At 37.2% G+C, this 21,301-nt stretch overlaps 4 protein-coding genes and 1 long non-coding RNA gene across 14 annotated transcripts in view; 2 read left to right on the top strand and 3 right to left on the bottom strand.

Annotated features, from left to right (window-relative positions):
• LOC128030849 (centrosomal protein of 192 kDa) overlaps positions 1 to 781 on the bottom strand; it is a 30,768-nt gene extending 29,987 nt beyond the window's left edge. For 4 of the 6 annotated variants that reach the window (XM_052618897.1, XM_052618899.1, XM_052618898.1 and 1 more), the window contains exon 1: positions 580 to 780. The gene's annotated coding sequence lies outside the window, so the exon portion shown is untranslated. Of the gene's footprint in view, positions 1 to 579 lie in introns of all 6 variants that reach the window. The other 2 variants (XM_052618895.1, XM_052618901.1) reach the window with 1 other exon arrangement.
• Positions 782 to 1,532: 751 nt separating this feature from the next.
• On the bottom strand, positions 1,533 to 5,580 carry LOC128030852 (nucleoporin SEH1). Its single transcript, XM_052618910.1, has 8 exons — positions 5,336 to 5,580; positions 5,162 to 5,212; positions 4,214 to 4,360; positions 3,608 to 3,819; positions 3,177 to 3,275; positions 2,754 to 2,894; positions 2,353 to 2,507; positions 1,533 to 2,270 (listed from the first exon to the last, which is right to left on the bottom strand). The coding sequence occupies exons 1-8, from the start codon at positions 5,444 to 5,446 to the stop codon at positions 2,131 to 2,133; spliced, it is 1,056 nt and encodes a 351-aa protein (XP_052474870.1). The 5' UTR covers positions 5,447 to 5,580; the 3' UTR covers positions 1,533 to 2,130.
• Positions 5,581 to 5,750: 170 nt separating this feature from the next.
• LOC128030857 (sperm acrosome membrane-associated protein 4) lies at positions 5,751 to 6,905 on the bottom strand. The gene is made up of 3 exons (XM_052618916.1): positions 6,693 to 6,905; positions 6,291 to 6,401; positions 5,751 to 6,209 (listed from the first exon to the last, which is right to left on the bottom strand). Exons 1-3 carry the CDS (start codon positions 6,745 to 6,747, stop codon positions 5,995 to 5,997), a joined length of 381 nt encoding a protein of 126 aa, XP_052474876.1. The 5' UTR covers positions 6,748 to 6,905; the 3' UTR covers positions 5,751 to 5,994.
• A 162-nt stretch (positions 6,906 to 7,067) lies between these two features.
• LOC128030860 (uncharacterized) lies at positions 7,068 to 8,889 on the top strand. Of its 2 annotated transcripts, none has more exons than XR_008187983.1 (3): positions 7,068 to 7,567; positions 8,018 to 8,110; positions 8,279 to 8,889. It is a non-coding gene; the product is annotated as an uncharacterized LOC128030860 (long non-coding RNA). The 2 variants fall into 2 exon arrangements; XR_008187982.1 differs by having other exon boundaries at positions 8,018 to 8,162.
• Positions 8,890 to 10,289: 1,400 nt separating this feature from the next.
• On the top strand, positions 10,290 to 20,734 carry LOC128030851 (tyrosine-protein phosphatase non-receptor type 2-like). 4 transcript variants are annotated; one of them, XM_052618907.1, is made up of 9 exons: positions 10,290 to 10,851; positions 11,800 to 11,890; positions 12,139 to 12,239; positions 12,527 to 12,625; positions 12,850 to 12,987; positions 13,070 to 13,279; positions 13,458 to 13,631; positions 14,032 to 14,213; positions 19,994 to 20,734. In XM_052618907.1, exons 1-9 carry the CDS (start codon positions 10,795 to 10,797, stop codon positions 20,184 to 20,186), a joined length of 1,245 nt encoding a protein of 414 aa, XP_052474867.1. In that variant the 5' UTR covers positions 10,290 to 10,794; the 3' UTR covers positions 20,187 to 20,734. The 4 variants fall into 4 exon arrangements, with proteins under 4 accessions (XP_052474867.1, XP_052474866.1, XP_052474869.1 ...); XM_052618906.1 differs by having other exon boundaries at positions 10,291 to 10,851; positions 14,029 to 14,213; XM_052618909.1 differs by having other exon boundaries at positions 10,292 to 10,851; positions 13,458 to 13,619.
• Positions 20,735 to 21,301: the final 567 nt, after the last annotated feature.

Raw genomic sequence — 21,301 nt, 5'->3', positions numbered from 1 at the left:
CATATTGTTACACGTCAAACTGAAACATGTTAATATGGCTGCTAGCCCCTGTTGAATATATCTTATCATTACCAGAAAACGCCAAAATAAATTGTAACATTTTCAGTTGAATAATATTTACATTTACAGCAACCTCGTGAACTTGACGGTCTCTTTCTGCAGAATTTGCGTCTTTCATCTGTCGTTTGTAGTTAGCAGACTAACTTTACCTTTATCGGTTGAATAACCAACTGCACATTAACCTCTGGAGTATGTTTCTTAAATCAGAATAAGAATATATTTGGATGGATTGGATAAATAAAGGACAAATAAGGATAACGGACTGTTTAACTAAACGCCGTGCAGTGGAGACTTAATCAAGGCCAGGATACAAACACTTCAACCACGTAACGTAAACTTAAGCAGTTAAACAAATACAAAGAAAAATAACAATTAAAACATAATTTAAGCAAGAAATGACCCATTTCCCTGGCTTAGACTCATTTTTTGTGCCTGTCGTTGGCTGAAAACTAAACCGTGACAACAACTATGAACAAGATTTGAAACAGCTGAGAGGAATCCGTTTCGAAGACAACTTACCAGAAGGGGAAAAGCGGCACTTGTGCGTTCATAAACGTAGTTCAGTCAACTCCTTCATTCAAAAACAGAACCGATAATCCGTATGCTAAAGTAAAGTTGCCGTTACAGCAGTCTCCCTGCTTTTAAAGAAACTGTTTTTCGAAGTGTACAGATGAAGCGAAGCCATTACGGGAGAATCCCGCCTCTGGGTTTCTCTTTGCATGGGCGGGGCTTCGACATAACGGCGAATTTCATTGGACAATCCATTCTGAATACTTTCAAAGACTGGCGAAATCATGTGTCAATCACGTTGCTGTATGTTTTGAATGAAGAAACTGGCATTTTTAATTCATAAACTGGTTCTAAATAGTTTTGCTTTATGTATACTTTACAATTAGTAAATTTACTTTTAAATTTATAATACAGCAGAAAAAGATTCGGAATGCATGAGGCACTTCATATAGAGCCTACATTTAAACATATTAAAGCCCCCTCCTTCCGTCCCCCTTTAATAAATTATTATATAATTATATTTTCGTAATCACAAATGACGTTCCATTAAATAGGAGATCGCGAAATTTGATCCACGGAGCAACTGTGGAGCCCTACATGACAGTTGCATACGATACATGTTCATTGCAATTCACCAAACGGCACATTTGGACTATATGATAATTAAGATTAAAAAAAAAAAAAAGGAAAAAAGTAATTATTCTGATTTAAAGACCATACACAAAAATCCGAAATGCAGGACAAGATGTGTATACTCATGCACAATTCCAAAAAATGTAGAAAATTTTACCTATTGAACCACAAATAAATACAATAAATTATACACAAAATGTCTGAATGTCACTACTTTCAAATATGAACAAGATCCATTATTAAACTGACTGCAACTGTGTTTTAAGACTTCATATTAACTTTTATATTAAAGCTGCCATTTCATAAATAATACATGAAAACAATTGGTATTTGGTACACAAACTATGGTATTTAATACAACCTTTTCTTCACAGAAACATTGGATCATACATGTAAATCAAATCATCTATCAAAAGTAATCTAGAAAAGGATTACTGTACTGTTACTAATGGAGTAGAAACGCATAATTCAAATAAAACAAGCTCAAATATTTGTACATACTTCATACATCCCAGTTTCTTAAACAATAACCTTTCTGATTCTCGTACAATAACAAGAGCAGCCTCGTCAATTAGACCAATATTTTGCAACATTGTAAATGGCAGCATCTTTTTTCCTTTATCACGTCAACAAAACACTTGAAATGAAACGTAAACTCCTATATAGATATGGTGTCTTTACAAAATTCTGAAATTAAGAAAAACCATGCATCTGTATTCAGAGTAAAACAATTATATAGGCTGAAAGAAAAGTCAACTTAAAAGAGCATTCCTTGAAGGTAGGTAAAATAATATTAACAATGAACCATGTTAAGTGTCAGTATTGTTGCATGTCCAGCAAGCAAAATCAGTTTGTCTCAGTGTGAAGTCCAGTCTCACAGAAGCGCTCAGCTCCAGGTTTCCTCCAGGTGGTCCTGACATATAGCATCTATCGTCCAGTGGCCCCATTTAGAGCACTCTGTGCAGAAGCAGAACCCAGGGAGCTGCTCAGTGAACCAGGCTGACCAGACACTGGACTACCATCTCCCTTGAGAACACCTGTGCATTTCCAATTGTCCATGTAGTTTGCTGGTGAAACAGTCAAATTACAATAAATTAACATCACTCCAGTAGGTGCATATAGTCGCTGTTTGTCATTTCAAACGCTCACCTTTCCAGAGTCTCACACAGCCATCGTCACCAGAGGAAGCCAGAAGTGTACTGGTGATGTTCCAGCTGACACGCCACACCTGAGAGTTATGACTGTCAAACTGGGCCAGCACCTGCACCTCAAATTTAGTGGGCGCTGAAGAAGAGCTGTCCTTTCTGTTAGTCAAAAAGAGGCAAGCTAAATGAAGTAAATCTAATGGCATCTAACTAGAATTGAACCAAACGTCCCTGAATTGTAAGCTTTGGGGGAAAACCCAGTTGTTAAATACTATAATAAACGTATTAGAATTCAAAGTATAAATGCAGTAATGTACTAGGTTAAACCGTAAAGATAAACACATTGCATCACTACATACATTGATCCCATTATACTTTAATAATAACAACTTTTATTTTGCTCACCGAAGTGGAACCAGTTTGAAGATGCGCACATCTTTGGTGGCAATAGCAAGCACATGGAAAGACCGTCCCAGATTGGGAGCAAATTCAATATCATGTACAGCATCTGTAACGGTCATCAGTGTCTCTGCTTTGGCATATTTCCTACAACCATGAAAATAAAGTCGAAAAACAAATATTTAACTTGAAGGAAAACACATTTAATATGTGTATAGAAGATGTGTGTGAAAGGTTTGTGCTAATTGATGGCATTTCTTAGGTTAGTGTGATAATGATAGTTTTCCACTGTTCTAAATCCAGCTTCAGAAGGTCCAAATATATTTTTTTAGAGATAGAAATGCACACATATAATATATATATATATAATTTATAGACACTGGTGTGTAAACTAGCCTATAAAAGGATAAAGGGGAACTGAAGGCAAACCTTGTAACATCATTGTACTCGTATATCTGAACCTTGCCGCCATACGTCACATTGCTGTCATCACTACCCACTGCAATCATAGGTGCATGAGCTCGAGAACTGTGAAGACAAAATAGATTTTATTAGTCAAGCAGGTGCATCCATCGATTCAGTTACCAAGACAATGTCGTTTTGAAAATTCCCTCCTGCGATGTCTTGAAAGCCAAAAGAAACTTGGGAATGTTTTCTAACAACTATCAAGTTTGACCTCACTGTTCAGTGGTGACAAGCATGTCAAATATCTGTGCTATCTGCAGTCACAGGTCTAATGAGAACAGAGGTTTCACCCTTCTACATACATATCTGCAAAGTAAATAATGCAACAGTTTAGGTGTACATGCTTACGTCTACTGGCATATAGATGTGTTCAACTATCATTTGTGAACGGTCACCTGGAAGGGTTCCAGGAGATGCAGGAGCACGAGAGTTTGGATGAGATCTCATGCTGCAGGGACCACTGGCTCAGGTTCATCACGTCAGGGGCCTCGTAGATTCGCACCACACCGTCTGCAGAGCATGTGGTCAGCATCAGGCCCATGTGCTTCGGGGCAAACTTCACATCAGTCACGGATGTCCGACTGTCCACAAGTGTGGTTCTCTTTATCTGATGGGAGAACAGAGGAGACAAATGCTGACTGCTGGAATGTACCAAACTTATACAACAGGCTATGTTTGGCATAGAATAACTTTTCTGTGCAATACAGTATGCTGCCAAAAATATGCATAAGCATGTATAAACTCCTGGCAGTACAAGCAAATGGAGTCAAAGATTATACTATAAAAACAAAGTCACGACAGATATTACTTCCAATTTATTTATTGCACTAGACACAGAAGAGTACACTAGCAGAGTAGCATGCTACTGTATGTAGTAGCTCTTATTTAGGAAGCCTCCATCCATAACCATGTATGAACCATAATCAAATCCAACTTATTCAGAGAAACAACTTGGGGGAAGTGATTTTAGGCAAATGCTCGTACTAGAAAGCATCTCTTACCCAGTGGCTTTGTCCTCGTTGTTTGTCATTGGACTCTCCAACAATCTCCTCCCATACTATCGCAGTACGATCAAAGGAGCAGGACGCCAACACCTGTCCAAACTCTGGATGGGCCCAGGTCACTCTCCAAACTGAGCCACTGTGAGTCTAGAACACATAAATTGCTGTCAAATTACAGCCCAAAACCCATTTCACTTCATAAGAATGAACAATACTGGGAGTCTACACCAACTTATGATAGTCCAAATCAAACTAGACTGTAGAAATAAGAACTACAAGACTGTATGGGAGGAAAATGTATCTTGCAAAACTTTTGCATTGAATTTTCCACCCATCTCATTATTTTCCCCTCTTACGGGCCATTTTTATACGTCTGTTTAATGAGGATTTAGGATTAGCCTATCTTACAGCAGTGGTTCGCAACCTTTTTGACCCAAAAGCACCCTCATGTCCTCTACAATTTTCCAAAAGGACCCTCCAATGTTATAAATGTTTTCAGTATAGCTGTAATAATGCCAAAGTTGGTTATTTTCAACCTTTATTAACATAAACGGACAATGTTGCTATAATAAATCAACCACAATTTGTTTTGATTCCATAAGTTTCAAAAACTGAAAGCTCTTAAAAAAAAAAAAAAAAAAAAAAAAAAAAACTTAATTTTGTGTTTAAATTTAGATTATAATAACATTATTTTCAATATATTTATAACAATTTAAACACTTAATCAAGCGTTCTTACAAAGGGTTTGGAGAAGAAATTAAATTCCAAACATGATTTTGTGAGCTTTTTGTATTTTCATTAAAATTGAAACTTGTCAATAAGTTAATTTATTGATTTGATTTATTGACACTTAAATCTCCGGCCCACTTGGATGTTTATTGATGGCCCCTAGAGAGCCCATGACTTCTGGTTGAGATTTGAGAACCACTGTTTTATGGCAAGACCTACTTTCCAGCTGGCTGTGCAGTTCCATTCTCCGTTATCTCCCTTATCCCACACCTAAGGGGGGGAAATTGCACACTTTATCTTCATGTACTTTTAAATTTACACAGCAGGCTGGTTCACCACATCGGTTGCATTGCAAACACACTCCAGCAGGCCATGGGAGAAGCAATCGTTTACCTTAATGCTTTGGTCGCTGGAGCACGTCGCCATTCTCCGCCCGTGAAAGTCATAAGAAACATCGTGGATCAGATCTTTATGATCGGCTGCGATGCTGCGCGCGACAAACATCTTCTTTTGCCTTTTCTAACGTTACTCCTCCTGGTAATGGCACGCGGGAAGTCAACACGAACGTGTGGACTTCCCTTCATTTTTTAAACGCGAGGTTGAAAACGGCCCAATCACGTTGGAGTAGGAAAGCATGTGTGTACCAGATCTTTATAATAAACGATCGGGTGAGCTATTCTAGAGGTGACGTGAAGATCAGCGGAACTCTGAGCACGCGCAGTAATGCAAGCGTCTCGCATTTTAGAGAAACAGCGCCCTCTATTGCATGCAATTATGACCGTGTACTAAAAACAGAAGACTTATCTCATTGTTTGTCATTTGCATTTATTTATCAATAAAACATTTTTGGGTTAAGAAAATATTAGTGCATTTGAACCATTGTGCATTTATAATTTTTTTACTCGTTTGGATGAACAATCAACTGGCTAGAAAAGAACTTCCAAAATGTGCTCTGGCATGAAAGCAGCCGTTTTAGATCAAAACCGTAACAGTACGTGAACAATGTAAACATGAAACAAAGCTTTCAATCCCATATGAGAATTCGGAAGTCATCAAAACACACCCATCATCTCAGTAATGAGAAGTAGGACAAGCAAAAGAGGAGCAAGGGACAACTGAATTGAAGGGCTGGCATTGCAGAAGTCTTCCTCACAGCAGGAGGTCTTCAAGGTGTACAGGGTCTTATTGGGAAGAAACTCTACAACTTTTGTCTTGTTGCATGCCTCCATGGGAAGACACCCCATCACCTTTAGATCCAGGACGGAAACTGGAAAATCAAACGGAAAGCATACCCAAGTAAGAGAGAAAGATTTGTTAAAGATCCCGAGAACTTTAGCATCACATTTACCTGCTTTACCAATTCCCAAATAACACAATTCATCACCACTGCAGTTTGTCTTGGTAGTGAAACACACATCCCAGAATCCGAGCTCACACCGAAAGCACTCCAGTGATTGTCCTGCAAGCAAAGGGAAATTAAAAGTCAATTATTTTCTAATTAGTTAGAATGGAACAGATTTGTACTTTTCATTTGTGGTTGCAATTTATCGTTGTTAACGGTACTTTCAAATTCCATTAAAGCTATTAAACACTCATACTGCAGATACACGGGACTTAATCACATTGGTATGATCCGATTTAAAAAGTAGTATGGAAATAAGTGCTTTACAAAATCCATTCATCATTGGTTTGAAACAATAACATTTGTTACAATATTGCATTCATTCAGACAGGGAAGTTATTGACTTACCCAAACAAATCAAAGACATCACCATCACAAACGAGGTAAAAATAGCTCCTCTCATGTTTAAGTGCAGTTTTAGAAGTAGATAAGGTCACAAATGTGAACGCAACACCTTGAGCTGGATATGGTCTTTATAAACGAAACGAACACTACCGATCAGACAGCTAGTCTACGCAATCCTACAATAGGGATTGTGTTGTATAATGCATGGTAAGGTGTGAGGAAGATAAAGGCATTATCTTATTAGCCATAAATAAGAATCAGCTGTTTAGCACGTGTGGGGCAAGAAAAAACGAAATGTATCACGTGCACATTAAACACATCATTTATATCGTAATTCAATGTGAAGGTTTTAATCAAACAATTTAAACTGTCAATAACTATAGCCTACGTTACATTTAGCCTTTCATGACACCAAAAAACAACCATGTAAAAGAGAGAATGATCATGAAATCAAAAGGAGGTGGAGATCTTCTCAGTGTTATAATTTTTTGGAAGTAGCATTTCATTTGTGAACGAATCGGGTTAGACAAATTAAATTAAAAATAATCTTTAAATCGAACAAATGATTTTCGCTCACTTCCACTCTGACTCGCTTATTCTGCCTTATAAAGTTTTTAGCATGTTTTCTTTCTTTTTGAATTTATTTTCTTCAGTCTTTGGTGTGTTTTGAGTTTGACAGAGATTTGGCGCGATCAAATTGGCCATAGTACAAGAGACTTTGGACACCTCATTGGCCGCTGGACCGGACGCCGCCATATTGGTCCGGGCAACTCGAATGAAGTGGTCTACAGAAAAGCTCACTGATTCCCTCACTATTTTGAGGTTTTACAAATCTTCGTAAAATCCTAATTATTTCTAGAGAAATTCACCTTTCGCATGTAAGTATGAATAGTTGTTTTTGGATTTATTTTGTCATTATAACATTATTTTGACATTATTAGCCAAGTCAGACTATTAATAGCTATCGATAAAATCTATGTAAACTAAATGTGACTTAAGAAATAATGTAAAGTTTACATGATTATTATGACGTTTATGTTCTAATCTTAATGTTACCCTGCATGGACCCCAAAAGCAGTTGTAGTAATAGCCAAAAATGCATCGTATGGGTCAAAATGATTTTTCTTTTATGCCAAAAATCATTTGGATGTCCTTAAAGATAATGTTCCATGAAGATTTTTAGTAAATTTCCTACCATAAATGTATCAAAAGTTCGTTTTTGATTAGTAATGTGCATTGCTAGGGATTTCATTTGGACGAGTTTAAAGGCGATTTTCTCTATTTATTTTTATTTATTTATTTATTTATTTATTTATTTGCACCCTCAGATTCCAGATTTTCAAATAGTTATCTCGGCCAAATATTGCCCTATATCCTGACAAAACATACATCAACGGAAAGCTTATGCAGCTGTTTTTCAGGTGATTTCGGAAAATTTACACTTACAACTTTTGTTGTCCAGGGTCACAAATCGTAAGTGAGTCTTACATTACATTTACATATAGTAATAAGCTTTTATCCAAAGGCGAAGAGTAGCAGATACGATTGCTTATCAAATAATCGTGGCTCATATGTTTTGCCAATTTTAGACGCAGTGGAACCATCACAAACCTCAAGCAAGCCTGAAGGAAGCCTGCATGGACTGTTTTGTGCATTTACAAGAGCCTGCACCTCTTATGCATATTATATAATTTTATTAAATTATATTATTATATGACTGATACTAGACCTGTTATATGATTGTAGTATTCACTACTCACTGTTTAGTATTTTTATTTTATTGACTATTATTTTTTATGAAAAAAAAATGAAATATATGTATGTGTGTGTGTGTGTGTGTGTGTGTGTGTGTGTGTGTGTGTGTGTGTGTACAGACATACAATATGCTATTTTATTCATAGTAATTGCATTAATACTATTTTATACTCATACTCAATTTATTTTTAGGCTATTCATAATAATAATAATAATAATATGCTAGAATATAACCGCCATATACTGTAAATTGAAATACATCTAACCTTTAACCTTATAGTACATTTATATTTCATAAATTTCAACTGTACTGTAGTTGTGTTATAAATGTTTACTGCTGTCATTTAATTATTTACTGGATCCATTAAGAATGATCCTATAAATAGGGGTTCAAACTTTGATATTAACGTTGCCCATTAGAGGGAGCCATAGGATAAGGATTATTTCAAGCCCAAATCCTTTCTATCAGTTTCCATCCATTTGAATTGAAATAAATGTATTTAGTTCATTTGTATAACTATGGTGTACTGAGAGAAAAATGTACATCAGTAAATGTTTAACTTTTTAAGACCCAAGGAAAAAACACATTTTCAGGCTGCCAGACACAATTATTTATATTTTTGTAATTAAATTATTTGTTTTATACATTTTTTGTGATTTATTTGTTTATTTGTTTATATATTAATTTATTTATTTATTTTACTATAAAATAAAGACATATACTTTTTATAAAGACATTCATTGTTGTGGAATGAATAATAAAACAACTATTATACAGATACTATAAGCATAAGGTGGGGGCAACACATGTAAGAATGACATTTTACAGATTTTTAAAGATAAATGCTTTCAGCGTATTATTTTCACATTCATCTGAAATTGTCCTGTGACATCCTATGACGTGTTAAAAAAAGTTCATGTGTTGAAGAAAGAATAAGCCATTTCCACGATTTAAAAGTGTGTGTACATATCATGTATATTACATTATATTACATTAAGGACGTCTCCACAATTTTTAACCAAGAAAAAATAAACCAAAAAATAAACCACATATATGCTTGACAAGCATGATTCTTCACAATTCCTTACAACAATGAATACGTATTGAAAATAAAGAATTAGGTTCTGTAAACATTTGCATTTTTACAACATATATGTGTGTACCATCAGATAATAAAAACTTCAACTCACACTTTTTGTCTTCATGCTCATTGAGCACTAGGGCCAAAAACAGGAAATGTGTCATACAAGTGGTCAAGCACAAAGACACACTGGATAGGGCATTCCTCGAGTCCCCCCTTTCATGATGTAATGCCGCTTTGACTGCTGGGTAGAAGTCGGCTGCGTAGCTGAGAAGCTGGTCCTTTGCAGAACACAAAATCGAGGGGGTGTGGTAGGATCCAGATCCAACTCCTCTCACCTTACATATACCTAAACCTACCAGTCTCCACCCCCTGATCCCTAAACCTACCCGTCTCCCCTAAACCTATTAATCTCCACCCCCTAGATCCCCCTTCCTCAAATCTTACCCTAGAGGTCCAATGCACTGCAGGGTTTAGCTCCAACCCTGATTAAAGTCACCTGTCTGCCATTTTCGAATGATCCCAAAGACATTGATTGACACTGATTAGAATGCTCAGGTGTGTTTGATTAGGGTTAGCGCTAAACTCTGCAGGAAATTGGACCTCGAGGTCCAGATTTGAGGATCCCTGCCCTAGATGTTCATCCAACCACGCCCCCTGGATCTTGTGCTCTAGAGTCTAGGGGCTAGCCTCTAAGGGCGTGGCTCACGGGCTCAGCAGAAGTGCGCATCGAGGGCGCTCGCGAGCTCCCTTCTGAAAGCTAAAAAGACAAATAGGACACCCTACGGTCATGGACTTAACGGGACACGCGCACGTAGCGGCCACTGTAAATCCTCAAGACCGAACGTGCACACGAAGCGTGCAATTTAGGACAGTGCAGTCGACATCAGTTTGCATGACGATGTTTAACCTTCACAAAGAGTCAGTGAATTAATCTTTTTGGTGAAATGATTCAAAAGAGTCGACTCACTTGAATGAATCTCCACCACTACCTGACAATATCAAGCAAGCCATGTCGACTCGTGTCGACAGAGGGCGCCGTCCTCGCTTTCCTCTGGCACACGGAAGTATCCGATGGGGGTGCTGAAAGTGCTGGTAATTTTATCCTCTTTGATGAGGGTTAACATCGCACCGCACCGCACCGTTCTTCTTGCCGTTTTCACGGGATCATGACAATTTTTAACAATGGAATAGTGACCCCTCGTTTTAGCTCAGACGACATTTGATTTAACCGAGTCCCATTTGAATAACCCCGCTTTGGAAAAAAAATGGATCAGGAGTTTGAGAACATCGATTCATCTGGACAGTGGCAAAACCTTTATAATGTAAGTCCTACTGTTTTTTTTTCTGAATGATTAAAAATGAGCCGTTCTTCGGGCGAACGCCTGGGACACCTGCTGCATTGTACACTGATAGATTTGTAATGTTTATCTAATAGTCCTATGCATGTATTCGGGCCGTGAGAACGAATGGGTAATTACACTTTTCTTTACAGCGCATGCGCGTAATACCGAGAAATACGGTCCACATGAATTTACTGAAATAATCTTTCATTGTGAATCATGTCGGCTCGGTAAACCTGAACGTGAGTGGAAATTGTTTTAAACTGAACGGGATTGTTATTTTTAATTCTTGTCAACAAGCAAAACTACTTAAACCATTCAGCGAATAGTCATGCGTTAAAATAACTTGTTTACACTGAGTAAATGCAAGCAATGTGAAGTGCATGAGTGGTCATGTCACAGTGCGGTGCATTAGAGCAGCTTCCTGTGAACACATGGGCTGTGTCTCAATAACTTGTGAGCCGTTTACCTAGATAGCATCTCAAGACATCACTGTTTCATATTAGTTTTATTTATTTATTTTATTTTTTTCACTATATGCGCTCTAAGTCCTGTCACCCTAAATGCCATCTTATTTCTGCCACCTTTTAAACCCGCGGCATGCGCCTATGATACTCAGAGTTAGTGAGCTCGCTAGGTTTTGACACACAGCCATGCACTGATACGGTTTCTGAGAACTGACGAGCACTTCCCAAGAAGTGAAGAACCGAAGCTGTCAGTTCTCTATAACTCAGCCAGAATACTTCTATACAAACCCCCCTTATTTGCCTGCATATATTGTATGTTCCTTATTAATATTTTAATAACTCTCACTCCTTCTTTTACCATTTTAAAAATATAAAGAAACGTTTATATACAGGTCTTATAGGTATGAGGTATTTTTTTAAGGGTTTTCACACTGATGTTTGTTATTTTGTAACCTCTTTCTAGGAAATCCGTAACCAGTCTCAAGAGTGTCCCTACAAAGTGGCAAAGTTCCCAGAAAATCGCAATAGGAATAGATATAGAGATGTCAGTCCCTGTAAGTTTCTTCCATGTAAACCATTTTAACAAGATTTCATTCATTTTGTAAACTTCCCCTTAAAGGGACAGTTCACCAAAATGTACTTTTTGTCTGTGAACCAAAAAAGAAGATGCCACAAAGAGTTGAATTACAAATGTTTTTTTTTTCTCTCCTGTAAGCTTAATGTTGATTCCAGATTCAGTTTAACACATGATGCCAAAATATTTGATCCACTCACCCTGAATAACTTTAATTTTTGTGTTAAGATGATCACAGTCGGGTGAGATTAGAAAATTCAGAGAATGACTACATAAATGCGAGCCTAATTACCGTGGAGGAGGCCCAGAGAAGGTACATATTGACACAGGTATGACAGTAATGGAAAAAGTAAGTCCACTGTTTGCATTTAGCTGATTTCACTGATGTCTCATGTGGTTCTTAAATACGAAGCAATCTGATTTGCACGTTTCTCCTTTTATTATTGCATTTGTGTTTAGCATCGTGAAACATTTTCAACATCCTTTACAGCCTTTTTGTCGAACAGAGGAGAATGTCTCATAGATTGTAATTGAATGTAACCTACATTTCTTTTGCATTGACCAGCTTGTCTGTGCATTCTCTAATGTAATTGCAGATACTTTTCTTTTTCTGCAGGGCCCACTGAGGAACACTTGTGGTCACTTTTGGCAAATGATTTGGGAGCAACGCTGCAAAGCAGTTATTATGCTTAATAGAGTTATAGAGAAAGGCTCGGTGAGTGAACACAAATGTTTGTTTTTACATTTATGTAACATTTTCATTTAAAAGAAAGAAACAGTTTGTGGTCATATTCATCAAGGATGCATTAAGTTGATCAAAATGTAAATGTTGATAAATAAATAGTAATATGGATTTGGTTGCCTATTAGAAAACAATACATTACAACATTGATGAATTATTTTGAAATGCTATTTGCTGTCTTTGTTCAATCTGAACAGGAGAAATGTGCAAAGTATTGGCCATCAGAGGAGGAGCGAGACATGGATTTCATTGACACTGGGTTTACGGTGACTCTGGTGTCTGAGGAGGCCGAACCGAATTACACAATCAGACTATTAGAACTTATAAATGGCAAGGTGCATGCAATGTTAAATGATTACATCATTAAATGCTTCTCTAAACAAGACATGTTGTTTGAAGTTTGTCCTGTATTCATAGACGAGAGAGACCAGAGAGATCTACCATTTTCATTATACAACGTGGCCTGATTTTGGCGTACCGGAGTCTCCAGCATCATTCCTCAACTTCCTTTTCAAGGTTCGAGAGTCTGGCTCATTGGGGCCAGAGAACGGCCCTGCAGTGGTCCACTGCAGTGCAGGAATAGGAAGATCTGGGACTTTCTCATTGGTTGACACCTGTCTTGTATTGGTAAGACTGTAGTTGCAAAATACTGAATGATTCTAAAGGTTTTATAGCACGTCATCATTTATTACATTCATTATGTGAGACTGTAATCATTTTTTAGCCTAGGCCTGAAGATTCCCATTATCAGGTACAATATAATGTTCTGTGGAACTGAGATTTCAGTGTTGTTTTGTATTTTTAGATGGACAAGAGGAAAGACCCTTTGTCTGTGGACATACAGAAGGTTTTGTTAGATATGAGAGAGTATCGAATGGGCCTAATCCAAACCCCAGATCAGCTTCGATTTTCATATATGGCAGTCATGGAGGGAGCAAAGAGCATCCTGGAAGACTTGGCTCCACAGGTACCAAGCATGGTGGGATTGCATCATTACATTTGATTTTGAGTAGTAAAGTAATAATCAGTGTTGCATTAAAACAAATAAAAATATATATGTTTTTTAAAAGTATTTTCTATAAAACAAATTCAAAAGCATGAAAAACCCCAAACTTTTGGATGGCGGTGTGAAGAAATGTTACATACTTTTTTGCATTACTTGTTGCTTCTACTCCCCAAATCAAACTGAATTATTTTCTTTTTTTTTCTTTAACATGTGTTACTTTACTTTGATTAACCATAGTAATCTTGGTTTGCAGTACAGTATATGTGAATAGTTGATGTGTATCATGTCAATAAACATAAAAAAACTAAAATAAAATAAAAACCCAGGGACTGTGTATGTGTGTCTAACCCTAAGCCTTTTGCACTGACAGCAGAAGCAGCCTACAGAATGGCAGGAACCAGAAGCTTATTTGGTTTCAACTTCTCAGAGCTCCATCTTGAGTTCAGAGAAACTCAACGGACAGTCTGACTCTTGTACAGAGGCACATGATCCAGGAAGAGAACAAGACGGCATACATTCACCACAGGAAGAGCATACAGAGTTAAGAACATTAAGGTAAGAGAAAAGAAAAAAAAGATTGTTTCATATTGGAAACTGATAGCTGATCATTCAGTTGTTCTAGATCTAGTTCAGTCAACCCTATTTGTAACCACAGTATCAAGAGCTATATGTAGTGCATCCATTACGGTTCAAAAGTTTAGTGCTAATAAGATTTATTTTATATATATTATATATATATATATATATATATATATATATATATATATATATATATATATATATATATATATATATATAATAAAAAACATTGTTTTATTCAGCAAGAATGAATTAAATTGATCAAAAAGGACAGTAAAGTTTTTTTTTTTTTTAATGTTACAAATATGTCCATTTTACATAAATGTTATTCTTTTGAACTTTCTACTCATTGTAGAAACTTGTGTGTGGGGGGGTATCCGGGATTCCATTTTTCACAATTTTTAAGACCGATTATAACAATAAATGTCTCTTGCACCAAAATAATATATTAACGTATAGTATATAAAGCAAATTAAAATTTATTTCTGAAGGATTATGTGACACTGAAAAAGAAAATAAAAATATATATATTAGAAGTGGGCATAGATTAATTTTTTAAATCTAGATTAATCTCACTGTGATTTTGAAATTAATCTAGATTAAAATGGCTCATTCGAATTCTGCCGAAGGCATTCAGAATATGTGTTACCCAAATAAAATTGACAAACAGTAAGTCTTTGAGAAGAGGTTTATCAAGCTAGGTGGTGCATTAGAAAAGGGGCTCATCTCCTGTTTCCAAAATGTGTCACAAAGTGTGAAACTAATTCCACATTGCACAAGGTGCAAACAACATTACTCCTTGTTTCACACCAATGTTTAAGATTTATTTTTTCAAGTTTGTAGGTGTCAAGGTACAGAAACCAAATAATAGCACTGGATAGTCTTCAGTGTAAAAATTAAATATACAATCAAACCTACATTTATTCAAAAACCTTCAACATTTCTCACATTATTGCAGTTTTGCTATATATATAAAAAATTATATCTGGTTTCTGAATAATTTTTGGTTTGACCGTTAAAACTACAAAGAAATTCAGTCAAGAGGAGTGAGTGATTTTCATTTTCATTTTCTTGGATTAACATTACAGCAGCCAGTAGCTAAATTAGGCGCGGTCACTTTAAGAGACCATGAACGCATCCAATATAATACACATCCCAACTGTTTACTTTCACTTAAGAAATAACTGACCGTTTTTTCGAGCATAATTTCCAAGGTGGATATTTTGACATATTTTGACATATTTGTCGGCACAAGAGCAAAAATAAGCAAAATCGATGTTCTAGTGTTTTGAGACGCCTTTCTCTGCGCGAGCCCTGAACACCAGAACACCGTGGTGTTGAATTGGGCTCTTTCACATCTTTTTGTTTGTTCAAACTGCGATTTGCATTTGTTCGTTCGGGTGCAGGAGGAACTTCGAGGTGAACTTCGCAGAAGAGAGCTCGGTTCAGTGTCGCTGTCCATGATACGCGGCTCTCTCTCGTGTGCACCTAAACGGCACGCGCTACTAGGGCTGTAGTACTCGAGTCCGGTCTTGGACTCGAGTCCGGACTCGAGACATTTTTCTGTCGTCTCGGACTTGTCTCGGACTCGTTGCATTTGCACTCGGACTTGTCTCGGACTTGGCCATTGGACTCGCCAAGTCTTCTAGTTGGTCTCGACCGAGTCCAGCAAAAAAATAAAATAAAACATTTCTCCTTCAAAACAAAACCACATTTGCATAATGTCGCGACTGAAAACGTGTGGAAAACGGTAGGTGCGCCGCTCTCCTTATTTCCAAAGCACTCTGTAGCCTGCGCTTGCGCTCCAGTGGCGTCTGCTGTTGCTGGGCAACCATGACCCGCTCTCCATGATGACGCAGAAGTTTCAGCAAAGAATAAATGGAATTCCAGCACTTAAAATCACTTGCAGTAGCTCTGCTAATAGATTCATTTAAAAAATGGCTATCCTTGTACAACTATGATCATCTGTTTCTCCATCTTAGCTTTCAGTATTGTTCCGGGAAAGGATGTGCATGACCAGCGCTGCACTTACTGCGACCTGAAAAGTTTAGATGTTTCTAATTTAATTTTCTACCTGTTAGATTGTGTTTTATTTACGTCTACACCTAGATAGCCTTAAACGTATCCTGTACTATAACGAAAAACTAATTATTGTTGTATAGTATAGGGGTTGCAAGACTACTGATTTCTACTAGTCGATTTTTTTAATAAAAAATGCTTGAGTTACTCGGCTATACTCATGGTTCATGCTATTGTAAATGAAAACACATTAAATAGTTTTTTTTTTTCAATAAACACTTATTAATGTATAGCCTTATGTAACAATTACATATGTAAATTTTAAAAACTTTATAATTATGACATTACATATACATTTTCATTTAACAGCCAGTATTTGTATCTGTAACAATCACAAAATTGTTTCTATCTGCATTCGGATACAACATCGTACAGTTACTTGATAAGACTGTTATGACTTTTTATATATTTTTTTGTAGTTATCACTGAACAAGTATGTCGTGTTAAACTGAAATAATTATTAATTTCTAAAATAATATTTATCATGCAAGCAGAGATATGTCATGACAAACGTTTAGTGATCATTTGAACACGACTGAATCCATTCAATGCACACATTTTCATTACAGAACACTTTGAGCGAGTCTTAATGTTAATGAACTTCACTAAACAGATGTGTGTGTGTCGCGCAAACCAGCAAAAGGTAAATATGCAAACATGTAGGACTAGTAGACAATGTATCCGTATCTAAGCTGATTATTACTCTTGAGAGAGAACTGATTTGGTTTTTGAGAGACTGAGACGCGCAGCGCAGCTGTTTGATTGGTGAGCGCGCTGTGCTTATTCCATTCATTCGTATCATATGGTAGCCTAAGCTTTCAATATTTGCCTTTTAAATATATACAAATAATATAACGTGTAGCTATGATGTATTATTATAGGTAAAATTACTCTTGCAACGCTCTGATTTCTGAGAGATGCACAGAGAGGCGACAACAATGCGGTGTTTGATTTGCGCTCTTTTCACTCATAAAGTTTACATTCAGTCACTTCTGGCGCTGATGCCCTGGCTCAACTGTTATCTAACAAACACCAGACTGTGTCAGCTTCAGCCGAGTATTCAGGCAGAATTATTCCTTGTGCGTTATTCGTTTTTTAAGCCATTATCCTTGCCATTCCGAATAAGGTATTCGGCTTCAGGCACAACCCTAATTATTACATTACATATTTTATTTTTACATGCAACATAGATAAGGTCATATAGTAACAGCTCCATGCAATATTGTAATTCTAAAATTCATGTCGTACTTGCAAACACTATGCATTATGGTTAATGCATGCTGGAGTAGTCGATTGTTTCCGACAGAGCTCGACTAGTCTATGCAAGCTCTAGTACAGTATGACAAAATTTTCGCTGTATTTATGTGCGCATGTCCAGTAGAGCCAAACATATCCATTCTAGCCTTGCTGCGCGCATTTGTCATATATCCCGAGCTTTGCGTGTGTCTGTGCACTGTGCCAAGGCATAGTCATATACATTTTTGACCAAAGATATAATGTCAACAAAAAATAAAGTACATAAAAATTATTTGACCTTACAGTTCCAAACTGGAACTGTATTGTTTATCCAAGTTTAGCTCCCAGGGTCAACCTGGGGGTAAAACCAGTACTCATTACCAGGGCCCCAAAGGAAGAGAGGGCCCTTGAAAAGTATGAATCTGAAATATATATTTTTTACCTGGATATTTTCATGGGTGGGGGGCATGGGGGCCCATCAGGACTGCCTATGCATAGGGCCCGGGATCTTGTGTAACGCCCTTGTTAGCTTCAACCCTAATTATACACACTTGAACCTAATCAAGCTCTTACTAGACACACTAATCTTCCAGGTGTTTTAAGGCCAGTTGGAGCTAAACTTTTCAGGACATTGGCCATCCAGGATCTAGTTTGGAGACCCCTGTCCTACAGAGTTGTTACTTTGCACATGTTTTTTGATCATTACAAATAATAATGTACAATTATTTTCTTAGAATAGGAGATATGCTTTCTCTCGCATCACAAACATTATCAGTAGTTAAGTATGTGGTCTTGAAGAGGACCCTTTTTTCTTTCATTTGGACTCGGTCTTGGACTTGGACTCGAAACTTTTGGACTTGGACTTGACTTGGACTCGAACCTCTTTGGACTCGGTCTTGACTCGGTCTCGACTAGTCCTGGACTTGGACTTGACTTGGACTCGACAAAGCTGGACTTGACTACAGCTCTACGCGCTACTCTGTTCAGCTTTTCCGTGTCTAGTTTTTGGATGCTTTAATGTTTAAATCGACAAGCGGTAAGGCTTAACAACACGTGAGAAAGATAAGCTTTCGTGATGATGCGCATCAGTGGCCCGTCAACTGTCCTGAGCATCTTTTAAGCCTGGCCTCAGCCAGTCGGTTATTATAAAATATCAAGGGTAAAGTCATCATAGCTTGCTTAGTATAGACCCAGCTCCCAACCCAACTTTGAGAATAGATTAACGGCGGTATTTTTTTTATCGCCTGTGGCGAGTGGGGCGGGGCCGAGAGGCGTGGGAACGAGGAGTGAGGCCAGGTGTAGTGATTGGAGATGAGCTACACCTGAGCCCCACCGCTAGTATCGAGTCCCACGTAGGAGATGGAAGGATATAAAACTGGAGTGACGACCGTGAAGGACGAGAGAGGACCAGGCCTGGGACATTATTTTATGTTTGGCTTTTTATTTATGCGCACCAGTCGTCCGTGAGGGGCTGGTGCGCCGTTTTGTATTTACTTTTGATTATTAAAATGAGTTTTTGATTGTGCGCTGGTTCCCGCCTCCTTCTTCCCGATGAATATGGAGATTTGTTTATTACATCGCCCGATAAGAGTCTCGCGTTAACGCAGCACGTTAACGGCGATAACGGCCCACCACTAATATATATATATATATATATATATATATATATATATATATATATATATATATATATATATATATAAACAGCACAAATATGCTGGTTTGGTATGTACTTTTACGGTTTGGTAGCTTCTTTACAGCGGGGGAAAACAAAACTTTTTTTTTTACATATGCAAAAAAACATATGCAAACATATAAATTGCACATAATATAGTTTTTAAATTAACTTCTAAATAAAAGATTTTATTATTATTATTTATTTTTTTTTTTTATTGTAACATTAATTTACACACAGCCTATTGAGCTGTGGGCACTGTGGACACTGATGGCTGCCTGAGGTAAATTAAACGTAACGTGACATTTTGTTTACAAGTTGTTTTACTAATGTCTTTCCTTGGTTGACACACTGGTTGAGAGTATGAGCCATGAGATCTTCATTCGTGTTTATTTTGCATTAAAACTAGTAATAGAAGAGGAAGGGATGATCATGCTGCCGTTTGAACTGAGGTGTTTATACAGCGATCTGTCGTACCACATCAAAGTGAATATCCTGAATAAAATGGGCATAATTTGAAAGATGAGACTTTTTTTGTTACTAAAAGTAACACTATATAAAACTGTAAGTTTCAAATGAAGTTCTTGTGCAGTGGTTAAAACTATGCTGTATTTGTTCAGTACACAAACGTACCGAACCGATACACCACCTAGCAAAAGGACATGTGTTAAGTGACGAAGTTCTGCTAATACCAGGAAAATAACTACATTTTTTTTGCTTATTAAAAAATCTGAAGTAATCAGACACATGTTGTTATTACTTCCAGTCTACGTAAGAGGAACCGTGAGGAGCGGATAGCCAGCACGGCACAGAAGGTGCAGCACATGAAGCTGAAACTAAGCGATTCGGAGAAGAAGAAAGAGAAGTGGCTGTTCTGGAAACCAATTCTCCTGAATGTCGGCGCTGGTGCAGCGGTAGCACTGGGACTCTGTATGTGCTGGGCCTTTCTGTCCCAGTAATGCTGTTTTATCCCACAGGTTCCACTTCCTGTTTTATATTTTGCACAGGGACCCAAATGATGGTACTGGTATTAATAGGTGCTTGGATGTTTCTAGAAAAGGGACAAAAAAAATGTAGAATGATTGTGTTCACAAGCATTCATACCCGGATGTTCTTCATGATTTAATGAATGTTTGTCATATGGTGTTATTACAATGTAACAAATTATGAAGTTACATTGTAACTACTATAGTGAATCCATTCTCGAGGCCTAACAACTTTCACTGTACAGTATTTTGTTTGAGTTTATATGCAGAGCAGTGTTAAATAGACCCCCACCGGGCCTACTGAGTCAGTTTATTAAATGTGTCTGTTTGCTAAGTTTTTCCGCATGGATATTCATAGGGTGACTCATTTGTTTCAGTATGTCAAAGCCCAGTGAGTTTCCGTACATGCACATCTCAGGATCTTCTAGTAATAAACTGACTGTAGATTCAGCCAAAAGTAATAAGTGGTCCGGTTTCCACTTTTAAAAATGTACATAGTAAACTCTTTACTAAAGAAGAGAGATTGTTGTTTATTTGCATTATTTCTTGTCTCAGGAATCTTCTGCGTATATGTTTTTCTGGTTTCTCAAGCTCATTTGCATCCATAAAATGATATCTCTCATTTCATTGCAGCACGTGGGGTAAAACTAATGTATGAGTACAAATAAATGCAGATTGTGATAGATTGCATGTTTACAGATGGCTACATCAGTGCAGTGCCAGGCATGTTATTTAATTTTTAGACAATGGACGCTAAACACTGACGATTTATTATTGTCTCCAAGGATCAAAGTTTATTTCCAGTCTCCATTACCTCACACTGTAAGATTTCATTGTGGGTTTAATGCCAATTACTTAGCAGAATCAATGGGAGTCAAATTAGATGTCTCTTCCTCCTATGGTTCCAGGAATTGATCCAATATTTCCAGAAGTGGCTAATGGTGGAGTGGTAATTTCATTCCATCTAGCCGAGTGACCAGCCGGGAAAGAACAATCCTTTTTCCTCTCAGCAGGCTGTTGTCACAAATACGGGAAAATGTATTTTTGGATCCAAGCTCTGCTTTAGGGATGACCTCTTAAGAGCTAAT

Source organism: Carassius gibelio, chromosome A16, assembly GCF_023724105.1.
Source record: "Carassius gibelio isolate Cgi1373 ecotype wild population from Czech Republic chromosome A16, carGib1.2-hapl.c, whole genome shotgun sequence".
Taxonomy (NCBI): domain Eukaryota; kingdom Metazoa; phylum Chordata; class Actinopteri; order Cypriniformes; family Cyprinidae; genus Carassius; species Carassius gibelio.
The sequence above is the reverse complement of the archived record's forward strand: the minus strand, read 5'-3'. Positions and strand labels throughout refer to the sequence as shown.

Bases quoted from the DNA above. Each gene is read 5' to 3' on its own strand.
- LOC128030852 (XM_052618910.1), bottom strand. From the start codon at position 5,446: ATGTTTGTCGCGCGCAGCATCGCAGCCGATCATAAAGATCTGATCCAC. The intron at 5,213-5,335 runs GTAAACGATTGC...TCCCCCCCTTAG, and splicing joins CCAGCGACCAAAGCATTAAG to GTGTGGGATAAGGGAGATAA. The intron at 3,820-4,213 runs GTAAGAGATGCT...TTCTCCCATCAG, and splicing joins AACGAGGACAAAGCCACTGG to ATAAAGAGAACCACACTTGT.
- LOC128030857 (XM_052618916.1), bottom strand. From the start codon at position 6,747: ATGAGAGGAGCTATTTTTACCTCGTTTGTGATGGTGATGTCTTTGATT. The intron at 6,402-6,692 runs GTAAGTCAATAA...CTTTGCTTGCAG, and splicing joins GATGTCTTTGATTTGTTTGG to GACAATCACTGGAGTGCTTT. The intron at 6,210-6,290 runs GTAAATGTGATG...TTGATTTTCCAG, and splicing joins TTTGGGAATTGGTAAAGCAG to TTTCCGTCCTGGATCTAAAG.
- LOC128030851 (XM_052618906.1), top strand. From the start codon at position 10,795: ATGGATCAGGAGTTTGAGAACATCGATTCATCTGGACAGTGGCAAAAC. The intron at 13,280-13,457 runs GTAAGACTGTAG...TTGTATTTTTAG, and splicing joins TTGACACCTGTCTTGTATTG to ATGGACAAGAGGAAAGACCC. The intron at 13,632-14,028 runs GTGGGATTGCAT...TTGCACTGACAG, and splicing joins CTCCACAGGTACCAAGCATG to CAGAAGCAGCCTACAGAATG.